Below are 16,750 nucleotides of genomic sequence, written 5' to 3'. Positions count from 1 at the left end.
ACAGACCATTCCTGCTCACACCACATTAGCGCATCCCAGCTGCCAAGGGCGCTCCTGCTCCACGCAGCTGCAGGGGCTGCTGTATTAAATTGATTGCACCATTCAAACAGGGTCACCCGGCTTGTGCCAAAGCTTAGAGCGGGGAATTTAAGAGCCTGCCTAGAGCTGGGCAGCTAATTGCAGGGGCTGACCCCTTGTAAAGTAGCCGGCCCCATGTGCATCGCTCTGTGCCCCTTGTTCCTGCTTAGCTGAGCTGAACAAGAGGCAGCAGCCCTCACCTGGCCACGCTTTGGGCTGCCTCTCATGGAGAGGATGAGTCCTTAGAAGATTTTTTACTCTGAGGATGGGGCTGTGGCTGCATTTGGACAGCATGGGCAGTGCTGGGGGGGAACTGGACTACAATCACCCTCCCATGCTCTTGCCGCCCTGCCAGCTTTGCTCAATTATGGGAAATCCTTTAAGCTTTTGCATTAGTGCTGTATTTAGATCTGAACTGTATTAAGTCTTGGTACAGGGGAAGCAGAGCCTGATTTCTCACTTAATATAGAATGTTTTAAAGGTGTTGGTCGCCATGGTCCCACTGCTGCCTGCCCAGTGGCTGGGGCACAGTGGGGACTGCAGGAGGGGAAGGTTTTTGCTTCCTTCTTGTCTGGCTGTGCCTGGCTCTGGCAGAGCCAGCCTTCCTCTCTCCCTCCCTCCTGCAAGGCTGCCGGACTGGCAGGAGGCCCATCCTGCTGGCAATAAATGTGTCATCAGGATGCAAGCAGAGATAATGAGTCACGAACACCCACCACTAGGCAACCCAGTCCTGGCACAGGGCTGCAAGGCAGGAGCAGAGGGAACAGGGCTGCTCCAGCCCACACTGCCTCTTCCAACCTTTGTGCTGCAGTGATCAGGCAGGAAGAATTTCCTCTTTGCAGCATTATTGATCTGCACCGTAAGGACACAAAACGAGGGAGCGTCCCTTCCATCCAGGCCTGCTGTGAGGCTCATGGCAGCGCTGTCCTGGGGCTGGGGAGGCAGCTCTGCTCCCCTTGTCCAGTGTGGGGATGTGGCAGTCCCCTAGTATCCCTTCCTGCAGGTGTCACCTCAGCCCTGCCTGCTGTGAGTGGACAGCTAGGCAAGGATGGGACCGTGTGTCCCCCAGTGGCTGGGCCAGCTCAGGGCATGATGGCAGGAGAAGCCTCCCAGGCTCCCATGCTCAGTAGGCTGTGCTTCTTTGCAAGAAGAGCAGGTGACAAATTGTGGCTGCAAAAGCAACCTCAGCATGCTCCCAAAACTTCCCTGGACTCCTTGGGGACAGACACAGCCCATGGCAGAGATCTGCCTGATGGAAGCCATGCGAAAGAAAGCCATGAGAGCGAGTGTGCTGGGGCAGGAGTCGGGGCTCGGCACAGGCAGGGTCAGGGGCTCAAGATCTGCATCTGCTTCCAGGTCTGCCACAGCACAAGGCAGAGAAAAGAGCAGCCTTTCCCCCAGTGCTCAGGCTATCTTGGGGGCTGCCAACAGCACAGTGCCCATGAGCCCCTGGCCATGGCTGTTTTCCTGCAGGGCTTTGTCTGTCTGTCCAATGCAGGGCCAGCCAGGATCAGACTGCTGGCTTTTATCCTCAAAATAAACTTGAACAAGTTCATAAAGTACACAACAGAAGACTGACAACCACGGGCAACTACCACAGAGACCCAGCGAGCCCTCAGCAGCACAACTTGCCCCATTGAGCCTCTCGATGGTCCCTGCTGCTCTTCATTCTGGCTGACAAATATTAACTCCATTTTTTAAGTCAAGAAATGAGCTGTTTTGCAACTCCATCCATCTGAATTCTCCAATGGGGCTTCAAGGAGCTTCCCTGTCTTTGAGCCCAGGGCTCCAGGCCAGGCTCTGGTAGCAGCAAGGCTCTGAGGCTGTGGCTCTGGGGCCTGCTGGTCCACCCCTATGGTGGGTGCCACGAGCTCTCCAGCAGTTGCTGTCAGGGCACTGAGCAGCTCCTGGCTGTTGCCTGGCTTGTCTCCAGGCAGGCAGGTGCAGCTTCCAGGGGAGCTGACAGCTTTGGCAAGGAGGAGGTGCAGCTCGGCGCCATCGCCCTCCCTTGGCAGGAAGGCTGATAAAGTGTCGCATAATGAGATTGCCGTGTTCTCACTTTGCAGGCAGTTTTGTTAGCTTTTGCAAGTACAGCCTGGGGAGAATCCCTGTTTGTCCAGACATTGCTTGCAGCTCCGCCAATACACTTAGAATCGTAGAATCATATAAAAGCCTGAGTTGGAAGGGACCCATAAGGATTATCCAGTCCCATGTTCAGCCCCACACATGACCACCCAAAATTGAAGCTCCACGCCTGAGAGCATGGGGCAAACGCTCCTCAAACTCCAGCAACTCAGTGCCACGACCACCGCCTTGGGATTGCACGAAGAAGAGATGCTACTTCTTCACGAGGCCTGGAAGATGGGACAGAAGAGCTCACATCCCAGCCCCTTTACCTGCCTCCAGAGAGCTGCATGCAGTATGCTGACCCAGATGGGTGCACAAGAACTCTCTGCTCGCTTTGTTGCATGTGCACATCCTCAGCTGTGGCAGCAGAAAGCAGTGAGTGTGAAGAGTGCACAGGGATGGAGCCCAGCATGCAGTGTTTTCACTAATCCCCATTTGGGTTGAGTTTTAGGTTTTATTCTCTTCCCCCGCGCTGGGAATAAACTGGAGAGTATCAGTCTAATTGATTGTCAGCTGCTTCATTCTGCTATTGCATTTCACACACAAGTTTGCACACCGCTGTAGCGTTTGAATTGTCATTGCTGAGGGGATGTGATTAAAAAGGGAAAGCCGTGGAATTTTGAAAGCACTCTTCTCTCAGGTGTCAGTTTTAAATTGCTTTATTTTCACAAGGCTTCAATATATCTCGACAGCACATTTACCTTCCCCCACCTTCCGGGGTCAGGTATGTGGGTTCTGGGGAGGTGAGCGGGACTGGGATTGTCCTCCTCAGAAAGTCCAGTTACTTTCCTGTACCAGCTGCATCGCAGTGTATCCGCAGGGTCAGGAATTGCCTTGGAACAATCTCTTTTGTTAGGGGTAAGCAAAGGAACGGGTAAAAGCAGCTCAGCAGAAACAAGAGGTTTCAGTGGAAAGTTGCCTCTGAGTCACCTCCACGTTGGCAGGAGAAACTGGCAAAGAAGAGAGGTGTCTCTGCAGGTACTGCTGCTGCAAAGGCCCAGAATGAAGAGGCTGAGCCAGGTGAACACGTCCAGCCCCTAAGACAGACCTCGTCGTACTCTGAAGGAGCTGAAACAGAAAGCTGTTTTTATAATTATGGGACTGGTGAAGAAATAACACAAAGTCTTAAGCTTCTTTTGCCTGTATTCACACATACTACGTACCCGGCTAGAGCGTAACTCAGGTGAAATCCCGGCTATCCCTGCTGGAGCAGCCTCCGCTCAGCTGCCTGCTGCAGGCTTGCTGGCAGGGGCCTGGTGCAGAGCTCGTGCAGAGGCAGTGAGTCACAGCCGCCCCTGCTCAGTAATTGCAGCCTGCAGAGGCAGCAGCAGCAGTCGGTGTGCGCTGCTCATGCTTTGTCTGGTGAGGAAGTGACTATACCCCTGCCATGAGAGCTGCTCCTTTCCCCCAAGAGCCTGGGCTGCTCCTCCCCGAGCTTCAGGACGGAGCAGGAGCCGCCTCTCACCTTGGTGAGATGGGGATTGCAATTAGTCCTGGCCCTTTGCTCGTGCCATCTGACTGCTCCCCGAACATCCCTGCAGGATCCGTGTCTTAGCAGGTTAATTTAATAACCGCCTGCTTTATTGTTGCTGGCCGTGGGCACGGCACGGAGCAGAGGAGCACGTCAATAGCACAGAGCAGGAATCAAATCCAGCCCAGATGCTCATTTAAAAGGTTTGTTTTGCTGAGGGAGAGCGGAGCCTCCCACGGGCCGAGCCCTGTGTCGATCTCCTTGGCAAGAGATGGGTAACAAACAAGCAGTGGAGATGAAACCAGGCCCTACACCAAAGAGGTACACAAGGTGCTGCTGGCTGGAGGTGGCACAGCGGTTGGCCATTGGCAGCAGCAGCAGCAGCTCGATTAATGGGACCTGGAGGTAGAACGGGAGCTCCCAGCGCTGCGCACAAGGCCGCCCCGCCGGCTCTTTGCCCCCAGCCCCATTTCCTCCCTCATCCCTCCGCCCGTCGCACAAAGGCCGGGCGGCAGCACAAAGAGGCGCCCACAAGGAACCCAAGTGACCGTGTAATCTCATTATTGTAACCCTCATCCTCCCTTTCCCCTTTCCTCCCTCCCCCATTAGTCGCCGATTAGAACCGGTCGGCAGCTCTCTGCCCAAGAACAAACACCGCTATTGATGCACACGGCGGCCGGGCTGGTGCCGGAGGTCCCCCTGCTGACCGCTGGCGCCCGCAGCCCAGCGGGAGCCGCAGCCGGGAACCCTCCCGGGCCAGAACCCTCCCGGGAGCGGCCGAAGGGCAGCGCGGCGCCTCAGCGACCGCCCACGGCCCGGCGACCGCACAAGGCCCCGCCCACGGCGTGAGGCCCGTCCCCGCCCGTCCCGCCGCCGCCATGTTGGGGCGGCTCCGCGGTACCACACACAAATCTGTCCCCCAGCGGACAGCGGGGCGCCTCGGTGCCTCACCCAAAGCCGTCCCCGTCGGCGCGGTGACGTCAGACGCCGAGGGGCGGGGCGTGCGCGGCCGGAAGTGACCCGCGCGGAGCGGCGGGGAGGGGCGCGTCTCCGGTGCCGCAGCGTAACCCTTCCGGGCGGGGCCGGGCGCCGCCGGGCGGTTCCCGCGGTGCGATGGAGTGAGGCGCGGCGGTGAGCGGCGGGGCCTGGCCGCAGCGCGCAGCTCCGGGCCCGAACGGCTGCCTCTCGTCCTCAGGCCGGCGCGGGAGCGGCGGGGCCTCGCCCTTCTCCTCAGGCGGGCCGGGGCTATGCGAGGGCCGCGCTGCCGCCTGCCCTAGGCCCGGGCCCGGCGGGGGAAGGGGGGGGAGCGGCGAGCGGGGCCCGATGCGGGAGTACAAGGTGGTGGTGCTGGGCAGCGGGGGGGTGGGGAAGTCCGCCCTGACGGTGCAGTTCGTCACCGGGACCTTCATCGAGAAGTACGACCCCACCATCGAGGACTTCTACCGCAAAGAGATCGAGGTGGACTCGTCCCCTTCGGTGCTGGAGATCCTGGACACGGCGGGCACCGAGCAGTTCGCCTCCATGCGCGACCTCTACATCAAAAACGGACAGGGCTTCATCCTCGTCTACAGCCTGGTCAACCAGCAGTCCTTCCAGGTAACCGGGCTCGGCAGGAAGCGTGGGCTCGGCCTTCCTCTGAGAGGGCCCAGCGAGCAGCCCGGAGCCCCGCTGGCCGTGCGGGAGCTTATCGGGGTGCCACCATTGTGGAGGCCCAGGCTGTGTTGGAGAACAATGACCGGCTCCCACTTCCCTGTTAGGAACGCGTAGGCAATCCCCTTCTGCGAGGAGATCACTCGATATTAAAACCAACGCTTCCTCTTCTCTCTCTCTCTTTTTTTTTTCTCCTTTCTTCTTAAAAGGCGTTTTTCCTTCGGTTGCTTTTGAAGAGAGAATTCTCGCTCCTCTGTTAAGACTTGCTAAATCTAGCTGCCGTTTTCCGCCCCCTCCCCCCAAATCACGTTCCTGTCCAGCACGAGCTCTGTGCTCTTGCAGCGTGGGTGTTGCGCTGAAGAGAAGCCATATGGGATAACGCGTGGCTCTGGAGCTCGGTCCCACTAGTAGAACTCTCAAAAAATGGAAGCGTGGAGGCAGCGGCTGGGCTGAGCTGCCTGTAGGATCGAGGCTTGATTTGAAGGGAAACGTACAATGCAGGGATTTGCATCTGCTGCGTTGGCTTTGCTTTCGGAATTGGGCGTTTTCCAGCTGCTTGGAGAAGCCTCGCACACCCCCCACTGAAGCAGAACGGCTGCTTCTACTGAGGGCTCGGTTTGATCTTAGCAGAGGCTTCCATGTAGTGCAGCCGTGCTCCCTTTGGCAAACAAGGCCTTGGGATGCTTCTCCCTTCATTCTCACGTATTTGGGGGACCGGTGGCTCCCCATTATTCAAGAACCGGCCATAAACAATCCACCCTGTTAATCTTTAGTTATTCTTATCTGTCTACAGCCTGTTTGCTGCAAAGCCTGTAGGTGTAAAGCACTCTACGGATCTTTGACACAGTAGTGACTAAAGATGCTTAATTGCTTTGTCTCAGAACTATGCAGGAATTTGCAGAACTCGGTGGCTGGCACTGATAGCGACTTAAAACAGTCAGGGGACAGAGGAGGCTGACTCAGCCTGTGTAAACTGATGTTAGCTCAGGCTTGAATAACTGCATCTCTAGGTAATGCAATCTTCTTGCAGCATCTAATTTGGTTACTTACATGTGATTAAACGTGTTCACAATGAATTATTTTAAGCTCTCCACAAGTGAGAAGGCTATTTAAATTATTGGCTTTCTCAAGCTGTAAACTGAACACAAACATCCTAATGGGTTTTCAAAGCAGCTGCGCTGTCTTCCTCCGGCCGAACTGAAAGGCTCTCTGAGATTTCTGTTGTTATGGGCCCGTTTTATAAATCATAAGCATAGCTGTACATGTTAAGTTAGAAAAACATTATGAAAAGTGGATGTAGAACTTCCTGTGAGTTCTAGATCCGCACAGTTATGAGTTTAATAGAGCTTTGTAAAGTGTTCAGTATTCGATAGCATGTGATGGCTGGTTAAATGTGCTTCTGTAGTGGTTCTATAGTGATTGCATGTGATTGCTTGCACACACTAACTGCTTGGATTGTTTAATCAGGACATCAAGCCAATGAGGGACCAGATTGTCCGGGTGAAGAGATACGAGAAAGTCCCTCTGATCCTAGTGGGGAATAAAGTGGATCTGGAGTCGGAGAGAGAGGTCTTGTCTGCAGAAGGCAGAGCTCTGGCTCAGGAATGGGGCTGTCCCTTCATGGAGACGTCAGCCAAGAGCAAAACAATGGTGGATGAACTGTTTGCTGAGATCGTCAGGCAAATGAACTATGCCTCCCTGCCTGAAAAACAAGATCAGTGTTGTACAACTTGCATCGTCCAGTGAGAGAAGTTAAGGAAAACCTCAGTCATGGCCATACAGAGCAGGTTGGTTCAACAGTCGTAACTAACTGAAGCATATAAGCTTTATATTTATTACTGTTTAAAGTAAGATACAATGTGCCAAGAAGCCTGAAATTAAGTGGTGTAACTTTGGAGGTAGCTTTCCTCTGAAAGAGCTGGAAGTTTGTGAGTTGTGTTGCACGTAAGTACTTGACTTGTTGCCTTACTGCAGTAGTGTTGGTTTGGGGAACACTGCCTTTGCTTGTAGCAATTCTGTAGCGCAGCAGAGTTCACGATCTCATCTCCACCTGTTTTGACTGTCAGCACTGCATTGGACATTACTGTATCCTTAATGATGTTTTTGTGATGTCTTAGTGGGATTCCTCATTGTGTTTGCTATCTGAATTATTTTCAAGTTAATGTGAGTTACCTTGGACTCGAATAGTGTTATATTTGCCCGGCTTCCCACTAATTGCACTGAGAAGACTTTGAGTTTGCTTTAAAGGAAAAAAAAAGCTGTACAGAAACTGAATGTACTTAGAGCACATTTCTGTCTTATCAGTGAAATAAGTTTAGGAGAACTACCCTGAGCTGTGAGGAGTGGCTTGAAGCCCACACGTACTGGTCAAGGACATGTACAAAGTGTTCTTCATCTAAAGACTCCTGAGCGGAGAATACATGATAAAATGGCCTCCCGAGGCCTGACTCTGCTTTCCCAGTGACTCATAAGAGGTGTGGCAAGAGTTCAGTGTTCAGAAGGGACCCTGAAGGCTTCACTGGTCTTGGGTATTTCTTTCCTTCTTCTGCAGGGCCCTTTGCCTGCATGGTCATCTTTCTGTACCACACCTCGCCTTTCACCCATCTGTGTATGTGGCTCTGCTCCTCCCGTGCAAGCAGCAGCACAGTCATCCCTGTGCAAGGTGCTTCTGAAACCCCCTCCTCTGTTTTCCTCATTGCTGCTGTGGGTGTGGTTTTACCACCAGCTCAAACCCCTGCTTCTGGAAGAGGCCCTGTCTGTGCAGCCAGCTGGTCTGTCAGACCCACAGTTGTCTGTTGCATCTGACTCTGCAAACAACTTGATGTAATCTGTAAGGGCAAGTGCAGAGATGAAGGACTCGAAAATGCAGGGGAAAGAACTGCCTCACTTGACAGCTACGCTGATTAAAGCTTAAGTTCTGACTGCTGTGTTAGTAAGTCAAGTCAAAGGAGCTCCTTGTGTCTGAGTGACAAGAGTGAAAACAGGTTATTACTGGAAGCTTTGGACTGTGTATGCTCTTTAATCTTGAGCGTAAGGTCAGAGAGTGAAGTCTCAAAGCTTGTCTTTGAGATTGTTATCAAGTGCTTTGTGGATGTAAAATTTGAGGTACTCGTGACCCTGGGACTGTCATTCTAAAGACAGCAGGGTATTTTTATCTCTAGTTCTGTGAAGTAAGGAAAGACTGCTGTCACCGTGTAAGACATGCGTATGGATTCAAGGTTTGCTTGCTGAAAGGCGAGCAGACTGTTTGTATTGGAGCAGGGAAAAATACAACTGAAGTGCTACAGGGTTAATATCTTGGACCACTCATCATAATGCAGTTTCAGCGAGTTCTAAGGCAGCTTCACAAATAAGAGCATCTCTTATGGTATTGGGCCAAAAGTTATAGCAGTCTGTTGGGTTACTGGTGGTTCATCTGGTGCACTTTGCTGTCTTCAGCTCTAACAAAACAAGGCCTGTTATCGATGAAATTTGTACTTCCAGAGTTGGTTGCTTCTAAGAGAAGCTTCTGAGTAACCTGGCCAGTTTGGAACATGACTTTAAATACCAAGTTTAGGCTTAAAGGTGACAGGGAACAGAGCCATGTGGTATCCCGTTGAATCCTTCTGAGTTATGCTTAATCAGGGTGGGTTTTCTAAGCAGAGCGTGCTCTTGCTTCAGAAGAAACATCTGCGTTCTCTTGTCTTTGCAATGCCTTGAAGCACAGGATTCTAAGTTCCTGTGGTATGGTTTTCTTTTTTATTCTGCCATGCTCAAGAAGTCGCATAAAACCTTTAGCATCAAAAAACTTCCTTGCTTCTGGGAGATGCTGCTTCTGTCCAATATCTCTTACTTCAGCCTCACATTTTTGGGATGTTTTATTATTCCTTGCTTCCATTCCATCCTTCCTCTTTGAATCAGGGGTAGGATCTCGTTAGCTCTGCTGCCTGGTAATGAACGTCTTGTGTAGGAGAGCTGCTGATGGTGTCTTCTGATAGCTGCAATCTGCTCTCTAAGGGTAAATGTTCTTATCCAAGGGACTAGCAGTGCTTCTCACACATCTGCTTGAGCAGTGGCCCCTCCTAGCTAAAGTGAAACCAGGGCCGTTAAAACAGCTGTCTTAAAAAACCCGTGCGTGGGAAATGGAGTTGAGCTGTAGCTCTGTCCTGTCATCGCCCCTGCAGCGTGTGACCCGTCTGTGTCTGGGAGCTGTCTTTGCTGTGGCCCAGTCAGTCAGCTTGGTGTGAGGTACACTGAGACTGTTTGTGTTTCTACATTTTTGAGGAACTTAAGGGAGGGGTGAGAGTATGTGCTGCTCCTCGTCACATCTAAGGCTGTTTCAGGATCAGTTTTAAGTAGCGGTTATCACTTACGTCTTTTTGGTTGGTAGCTCAACCTATCTGTTGAGTTATCAAGTAGTGCATTGTTGTGTAGGTTCTTGAACAGTATTTCTTGACTAACATGTCTTTGAGGTTCTGTTGCAGGCAGCCTTTGGTGAAATGGGGGCTGGAACACACACACACACCATCAGAATAACCCATAGTTCCTCTTAAAATGTGCGTTCTTGCATCTTGTTTCCCTCCCCGTCCTGCTTCTGCAGTGGTCTTCTGTCATCTCATTCTTGCATTCAGCGATGTGAGATTCCCAGTAGCTGCTCCCTGTTGCTCAGTCCAGCATTTCTCTTTAATTTTCAATATGACAGTGTTTCATGTTTTACATCTTCTTTGGAATGTAGTGCCTGCTGCTGAAGTTCTTCTTTAGAGGCACTGAACAGATGGAGAGCACTTACTGTTGGCTGGTCCTGGTTAGTGATTTCTGGCTCCTCCATTCATGGCTAACTGATATTAGCAAGTGCTGAAGGAAGGCCGCTCCTTTAGGGATTAAACTTGAGCGTCTGCTGCCTTCTGCGTGTGACTGTGTGACACGGACAAATTCATCTTACCAGGTTGCTTTAACACCCCCCACCCCCTTCTGCCTGCTCACAGAAGGGAGTATAGGAATGTCACGGGCCAGGAAAGCCATCCTGGTGGTGCTCACTGTAGTAAATAAGGTCAAATGGAAAGATGAAAAATCTAAACTGGGTGTTCCCTGCTTTGCAAACACACGGATGCTGAAAGAGCATTTTGAGGAAGCTATTACTTGCTTCTGTTATTGCTGTGCCACGTGATCCTGTGCTGGTCACAGCCCTGGGTGCTGCGTTTTGGTGGCGTTTTGAGATGGATCAAATGCTGGTAGGATGAAGAGCTGCCCTGTAAATGGTTTGCCTCCTGTGTTTCAAGCAGAGATAAAAGATGTATTAAGTAGTTCTAATGCACCACTACTGAAAGCTAAATGCTATTGGCTCTGGTTTGCTTTTAATTCTTTTCCAACTGTACAGGGACCCTCCCAGCCCAAAACCAGAGATACAGAAATGTCTTGGGCAGTGCTGATACAGGTTACTATTCTGTGCGTGCTTAAGAACAGCAACACACGATGCTGCCCTGCTGTGAAGCTGTCTGAGAAACGTTAAGGGTTTTTTTGATGGTAATTTAGATCTGAGCGCTGAGAACTCACACCTCAAAAGCACTTCTGTTGGCTCACCTGCCTGCTCCCAGAACTTGTGCACTGTGCCTTTGCTTTGCATTACTCAGTGCTGAAGGGCCTCTGTGCCACCAATGTGAAGCCCGGTATCACTCTAGAGGAGAACTGAAGTTCCCTTGGCTGTTGGAGACCTTTAGAAACAGTTGAGTGTCCCAAAGGGGCACCCGTTAAGATGGAATGGTTGTTGTTACCCGCTTGCTTCTTACGGTACCAGAATTAGAGGAGAAGGACTCCAAGAATGCCGCTGTGTAAAGTACTGCTTTGGATCTTAGTTCCACGCTGTGGAAGCAGCGAAGTTCACTTTGAATACGTATTGCATGTGATTTTCATTGCTTGTTTTGCTTAAATTTCAGATCAAACTCAGAGGAAACTTGCACAGATGCTGCTTTGGAGAACTTTCAGCCCAGGTTGCAGAGCTGAGCCTTGGTAAACCTGTCTCTATTACAGCACATTGCCATACATCTAAGTGCATAAGGTTGGTGGCCTCCAGGATCCACCCACCTTAATCAGAATGCTTAGCATGTTTACCATAAGTTTAAAATCTGTTCTTTATCTATCAGTCCTTTTATAGCTTTCTAAGTTCATATAATGGCTAATATGCAAGAGTTCATTTTTAATATTTTAATTGATTTCTTTAATCAATTTCTGAACTTGTATTTATTAAATACTTAAACTCAGTATTACCTACTCAATGCCTTTTAAAAGAGAGTTTTAATGGAGAATAAATTGAGCCTTAAACAAATGGTTACTTCTGTATATTACCTCGCATCAGTGCTTATTTCTCTTGGCAAAGTTTTCTCCTCCGATGCAGTCTGTCATTCTTTGAGACTTTTTGTTTACGTGTGACAGTGTCATGCAAAGATGCTGAAGGCACCTCTGGATGGATGTAGTATCCCTTTTCCTGGCAAGTGCAGCTGTGATAACTGTCTGTAACCGGTCTGATTTGACAGCAGGGATCAGTTGGAACGGGCTGTCAAGTCTCCAGCTGATGGTGTTTTATTTTGGGCAATGGTGGGTTTCTTAAACTCATTTAATCAACAAATGACAATTGTAGCATTGCAAAATGGCAGCGCTCTTTTCTATCTACTGAGTTTCTCCACTTGCTTGTTTACATGTAGCTTCTCTATGCCTTTTGGAAGGGATAATGTATCCTTCAGAATGGGCCGCGTGCCTGGTCGGGGCAGCTCGGCTTTGCCTGGCACAGCAAGCGACATCTGGTAGACCTCTGCACATGTAAATCTAATGCAAATAAGATCACTTTACATTTTATAGTTCCTAATATTTGTCTTTCTGAATAATGTTTTCAAGCAATATTTGTTAAAAGTTGTTTGTTTTGTTTTATTTTTTCTTGCACTGTCACAAATTGCTTTTTAGGTTTGTTTTTGGTTTTTTTGTTTTTCCTGACAAAACAAGTTTAATATTAGAGACAAGTTGGTGTAACAAGGGGAAAAGCACCAGGTTTCAGTGCTACTAACTGCAAGCGTGCTTTAAACAGCCATTGCCTTCCGTATTGTTTACCCGATGGACATTTTCTCTGAATACTTGAAAACCTTAACAATAACACAGGTATAAAGAGCAGAATGGAAACGTACAAAGGGCAGATGAAATGGTTTTTGTTCGGTTCTGTCGACGCGTTTTGCGGACACGAGAGCTTTTTCTAGCAGTGGTTTCAAGCGTGTGATTCCTTTTCCTTTGCGGAAGTTCAATAACTGCAGCTCACCTACTGCACCAAAGGTCTAGGTTTTTAGGAGCCCGGCTTTAGTCATTTGAACATGCTTCTAGGATTGTACGTTCTTTCCCTGTAATAGCTAAAATACCTTCGAGAAAAGCTCCAGTAAAAGCAGTGATGGATAATATGAGGTTAAGCAGTTTCGAACTCACCGAATGTATTGTGGATGATGGCATTTGAAACAATAAAGGATCACCAGTTCAGTATCTCAACATTAATGTGTTTTATTGGTAATAACGCAGGCTGGCTTCAGCGTTTAGCAGGAATACAGGTTCTGAGTCTACGTTCAGCTTTGAATTTGAATCCTGATGAGAAGAGCAGAGCAGGTTTCCTGCTTGGCTATCAGAACACCTGATATTGTCTTGTGGGGTCACTTGAAATGTATTATTATTATTATTATTATTATTAATTATTTTTCCCCTGTTTGTACAAATTTACCAACAGGCTGAGTCTGATATTTAGGTTTGCACTTTAATATCAAAGTAAAACCAAACCTTGTGCTCAGAGTAGGGTTTTTCTTTAAGTGGTGGTTGTGGATCTTTTTCTTTTTGTAGGTTGTAAGGAAGTAATTAGGACATAAAAGTAATGGACGAAGAGCTTAGTTTTCCTTTGTCTAAAGGGGGGAAAAGGTCGGTGGATAGGAATCGCTGCTTCGTTCCTATGGGTAGTTATCAGCGCTGTGTTCATTTTTCATTGTCCTCAGCCAAAAAAAAATAGAAAAAAAAAAGAAAAAGAAAAAAAAAAGAGAAACCTTCAACTTGAACCTTAGAGTGACAGGAGGGGGAGAACGAGACATGGTTGCTTCAGCACACTGTGGGGGGAAAAAGGGACCAAAAGTGATTTTAGGCTTCCTCAATTAGATTGCATGTTGAAGTTGCTTATTAGAGTTAAGAGGCTAATAAATGAAATATGTATCGTCTTTCCTATGGCATCTGTTTAGGAGTTGTTCAAATCACTGCAGTAGGGCTCTACAAATACAAATGTAACCTAACATCACGTATCTAATGTACTGTATCTTTATCAGTGATAGGTGAAATCTGGAATAACAAGTGCAAAAACAAACAAACAAACAAAAAAAGCCACCCGAACCCACGGAACAATTCCCTATAATGCTTTGTAAAAGAGTTTTTTCCAGTAGAAACCATCCTTGTCATTTTGTAAGACAACCCTACAGTCCACCTGTTTGTAACTTTTTTTAATAAAATAGATACCTGTATTACCAAACTGGGCTCAATTGCTCTGTGTTCTGTTTCTTCTACAGTGGGCCGAGCAAGCAAGCCTCTTAAGTGTATGTGTATATATATATATATATGTATCTCATTATATTTCCTGGTTTGAGTGTGTATTGAGTGAGTCTTGCCCAAATCTGTCAGTGCCTTATTTCTTCATGCAGGCATTTCTATGTGTGCAGGTGGCAGTAGGTGCAGCTCCTGCTGCCCTCACCGTGTCTCTGTAGCTGCTGTTCCTCGCCATAACCCTGCCTTGGTAACCCTGCCTTGCCTCTCCGCCTCGCTCACTGCTGAGCAAGCTTGGAGCTCTGCTTTAAAGACGTAGGAAACCTTTCAGCTGAGGGTGCTGTTTGCTGGCTGTTAGCTTAAATGCTCGCTAAAAGCCTTAGGTTCGTGAAGTCGGTGATTGAGTCATCTGAGCGCCGTAACAAGAACTGCGTCTTCCTCAGCACTTACTGTCTTGCTGCTTGACCTTTTGTATTGCTTTTGTAACCAAGGATGTGTATTAACGTGAAATGGGTTTGAAACGTTACAGTCTGCCTCGCAGCGCTTCTGGTTGGGTAGGCAGGCGGTGTCGCCTCCCAGACTTAACGCCCCTCCTCCTGGTAGGACAAGGTGAGCCTCATCTTGTTGGTAGGCTTCCACTTCCTCTCTGAGATGGGGAGATGATTTCCATCTCAAAGGAGGATGGCAGAGAGGAAGGGCAGCCTATTTCAAAGGTCTTGGTGCTGAGAGTCAGCTCAGCTGCTGCTGTACGGAACGTCCGGTGGTGTCTTTTGCAACATAGGCGTGACAGCTTCGTGCTGCTGTAAGCCTGGGTTGCAGGGCACAGAGGTGGGGCTGCATTGGCAGCTTTATCTTCGGTTTAACAGCAGTTCCTGCTACCAAAGTCCACCAAAGCTGCCCCTTTCCTGCTTCTCACACAGCTTTGGCCCCCGCTGTGTGCAGTGACACGTCAATGAGTTGCTAACGAGGGCAGGGCTGGCCTTGCTTGCTGGCTGTGAAGCTGCAGCCCCAGGAGGAAGTGCCGCAGCTACCCGCGTGGGTGGGGTGCAACGCTGTTATCTGCCCCAATCGGCTTTGCTGTAATTACAGCTCTGAGCCAGGTGCGAGCGTCTGGTCTTCATTAAAATGAGATGCGGCTTCTAAAACAATGGGCGCCGAGCACTTTGGGTTCTCTCTGCTGGCCAGCCAGCGGTTCTGAGGTGGGCACTGAACTTAGGCTGTGCATTGGGTCCCAGCTGAGGAGGCAGGGGGGGCATGGCCGTGTGTTCCACGGGCTTTGAAAGCGAAAGCTTTGAAGGCTTCGTAGAGGTTACTGTTATTTTAGAGGCAGCCGCTTTTAGCTCTTCCTGGTCCGTATCGCTGCGAGGAGCAGAGCAGGTGAGCTTTCAGCTGCCTATCAGCAACGGCAGCGCTCGATTCACAGGTCAGATCCCACTGCAGTTATTTGTTGGCTCTGCTGAGGGCAGCATTGAGCTTATAATAGCTTTGCTGGCAGCGACGATGCAGTTTAATTACGGGATTGCAGAGGGCGACGTGCACTGCTCTTCTCAGAGCCTGTAGTTTAGTATGGAATCAACGTTGGAAAATTGCCTCTGGTTCTCTCTCAAAGTTCTCTTCCATCCCTGCAAAAATCCGGTGCCAACTGCAATAATTGGTGGGGGAGGGACTCTTGTGTTGCAGGAACCTGAGCTAATCCTCACTGAAGGGACGTGCGTGCTTTTAATGTGCCATGTCTGTGCTCCTTGGTGTTTGTGACCTTCCTTAAGGGCTGCTTGTCCTTTTGGGAACTGACGGGCAGGATCATTGTCAGCCTGGGATTCATCCTAACACTGTGCCGGGTCACTGTTGCCAGGTCTCTCCCAGTCCCTTGAGGCCCCGTGTTCCTCAGTCACCATCCTGATCCTGGCACTGGTTTCCATTGTATGTCCCAGCAATTAGCAGGTACTTACCAAATGCACTGTGTTTCAGCTCAGAAATGCAAACCTAGCTTTCAAATGGGTTTGAAGAAAGATTTTAGCTTCAGGGTTTTTCCCTGCGGTCGGGCTGTGTTTGGAAGCACCTCGCAGTCCTTTTGGAGCCACCTCCGAAGGTAACTCTCCATTTGGAGTTACCTCTCCAAATAAGAGTTCTAATGATGTCAGCTGTTTCTCAGCTCTGCTGGAAGGCCCTGGGAGAGGAACCGTGTGGTGGGGGTTGCCTTGGATTGCTACAAAACAGCAAGCTCCCAGCTTCAGATGGACGCTGCTCTGCTGTCTTCTCCTTCCTGCTGTAAAGAACGACGTTCACTCAAGTTCAGCTCTGAATTGAGCTGCATACTTGGAATTTGGTGGGCCTTGATAAAGCTAATAAGGGTCTTTAAAGGGAAGAAAGCAGTAGATGAGAGGCTACCAGGGAGGAAGGCATTACCAAAACGCAGGGTCAAGGTCTGTGCGGTGAGGTGGGTCTGATCCCTTAGCCCGGAGGATCCTTGACAACACGTGTTGCTTTGCCTAGATGTAATCAAGCCTTACTCAACCAGAGGTGATTGTCTCGAGCCTAGAGGGAAACCACATCTGTCATGAAAGGAAGCAATATAGCTCCTTAGAAGTCCATCCTCTCTTCTAGCACTCATTCTCTTCTTCCACTGTCAGAGAGTCAATTTGATAGCTTCCTCAGCATCAGCCTTAGGATCCTTCTTGATGATGCTCAGCAGAGCCTTCAGTTCCCCACTGAGCACTTGCTGCTGCTTATGGTCTCATAACTCTTCAACCAGAGCAGAGAGCAGGCGCTGCCCAGCTGCCATTCAGGTTTCTGCAGTTTAATACCTGTACGGTGACACCAATCTGAGCTCCTAGCTGGGATCTGATGTTTTTTTGCCTTGGAGCAGAAGGTGGGAAAGCTCTGCATGTGGCTTGGAGAGCC

General features: G+C 49.6%; 1 protein-coding gene across 1 annotated transcript; it reads left to right on the top strand.

Moving 5' to 3' along the window:
- Positions 1-4,726: 4,726 nt before the first annotated feature.
- On the top strand, positions 4,727-13,830 carry RAP2C (RAP2C, member of RAS oncogene family). The gene is made up of 3 exons (XM_072335767.1): positions 4,727-5,272; positions 6,794-7,113; positions 11,239-13,830. Exons 1-2 carry the CDS (start codon positions 5,000-5,002, stop codon positions 7,070-7,072), a joined length of 552 nt encoding a protein of 183 aa, XP_072191868.1. The 5' UTR covers positions 4,727-4,999; the 3' UTR covers positions 7,073-7,113; positions 11,239-13,830.
- Positions 13,831-16,750: the final 2,920 nt, after the last annotated feature.

This window comes from Excalfactoria chinensis, chromosome 4, assembly GCF_039878825.1.
Source record: "Excalfactoria chinensis isolate bCotChi1 chromosome 4, bCotChi1.hap2, whole genome shotgun sequence".
Lineage (NCBI taxonomy): Eukaryota > Metazoa > Chordata > Aves > Galliformes > Phasianidae > Excalfactoria > Excalfactoria chinensis.
The sequence above is the reverse complement of the archived record's forward strand: the minus strand, read 5'-3'. Positions and strand labels throughout refer to the sequence as shown.

Coding starts and splice junctions, on each gene's coding strand:
- RAP2C (XM_072335767.1), top strand. CDS start 5,000: ATGCGGGAGTACAAGGTGGTGGTGCTGGGCAGCGGGGGGGTGGGGAAG. Junction 5,273..6,793: donor TCAACCAGCAGTCCTTCCAG/GTAACCGGGCTC, acceptor TTGTTTAATCAG/GACATCAAGCCAATGAGGGA.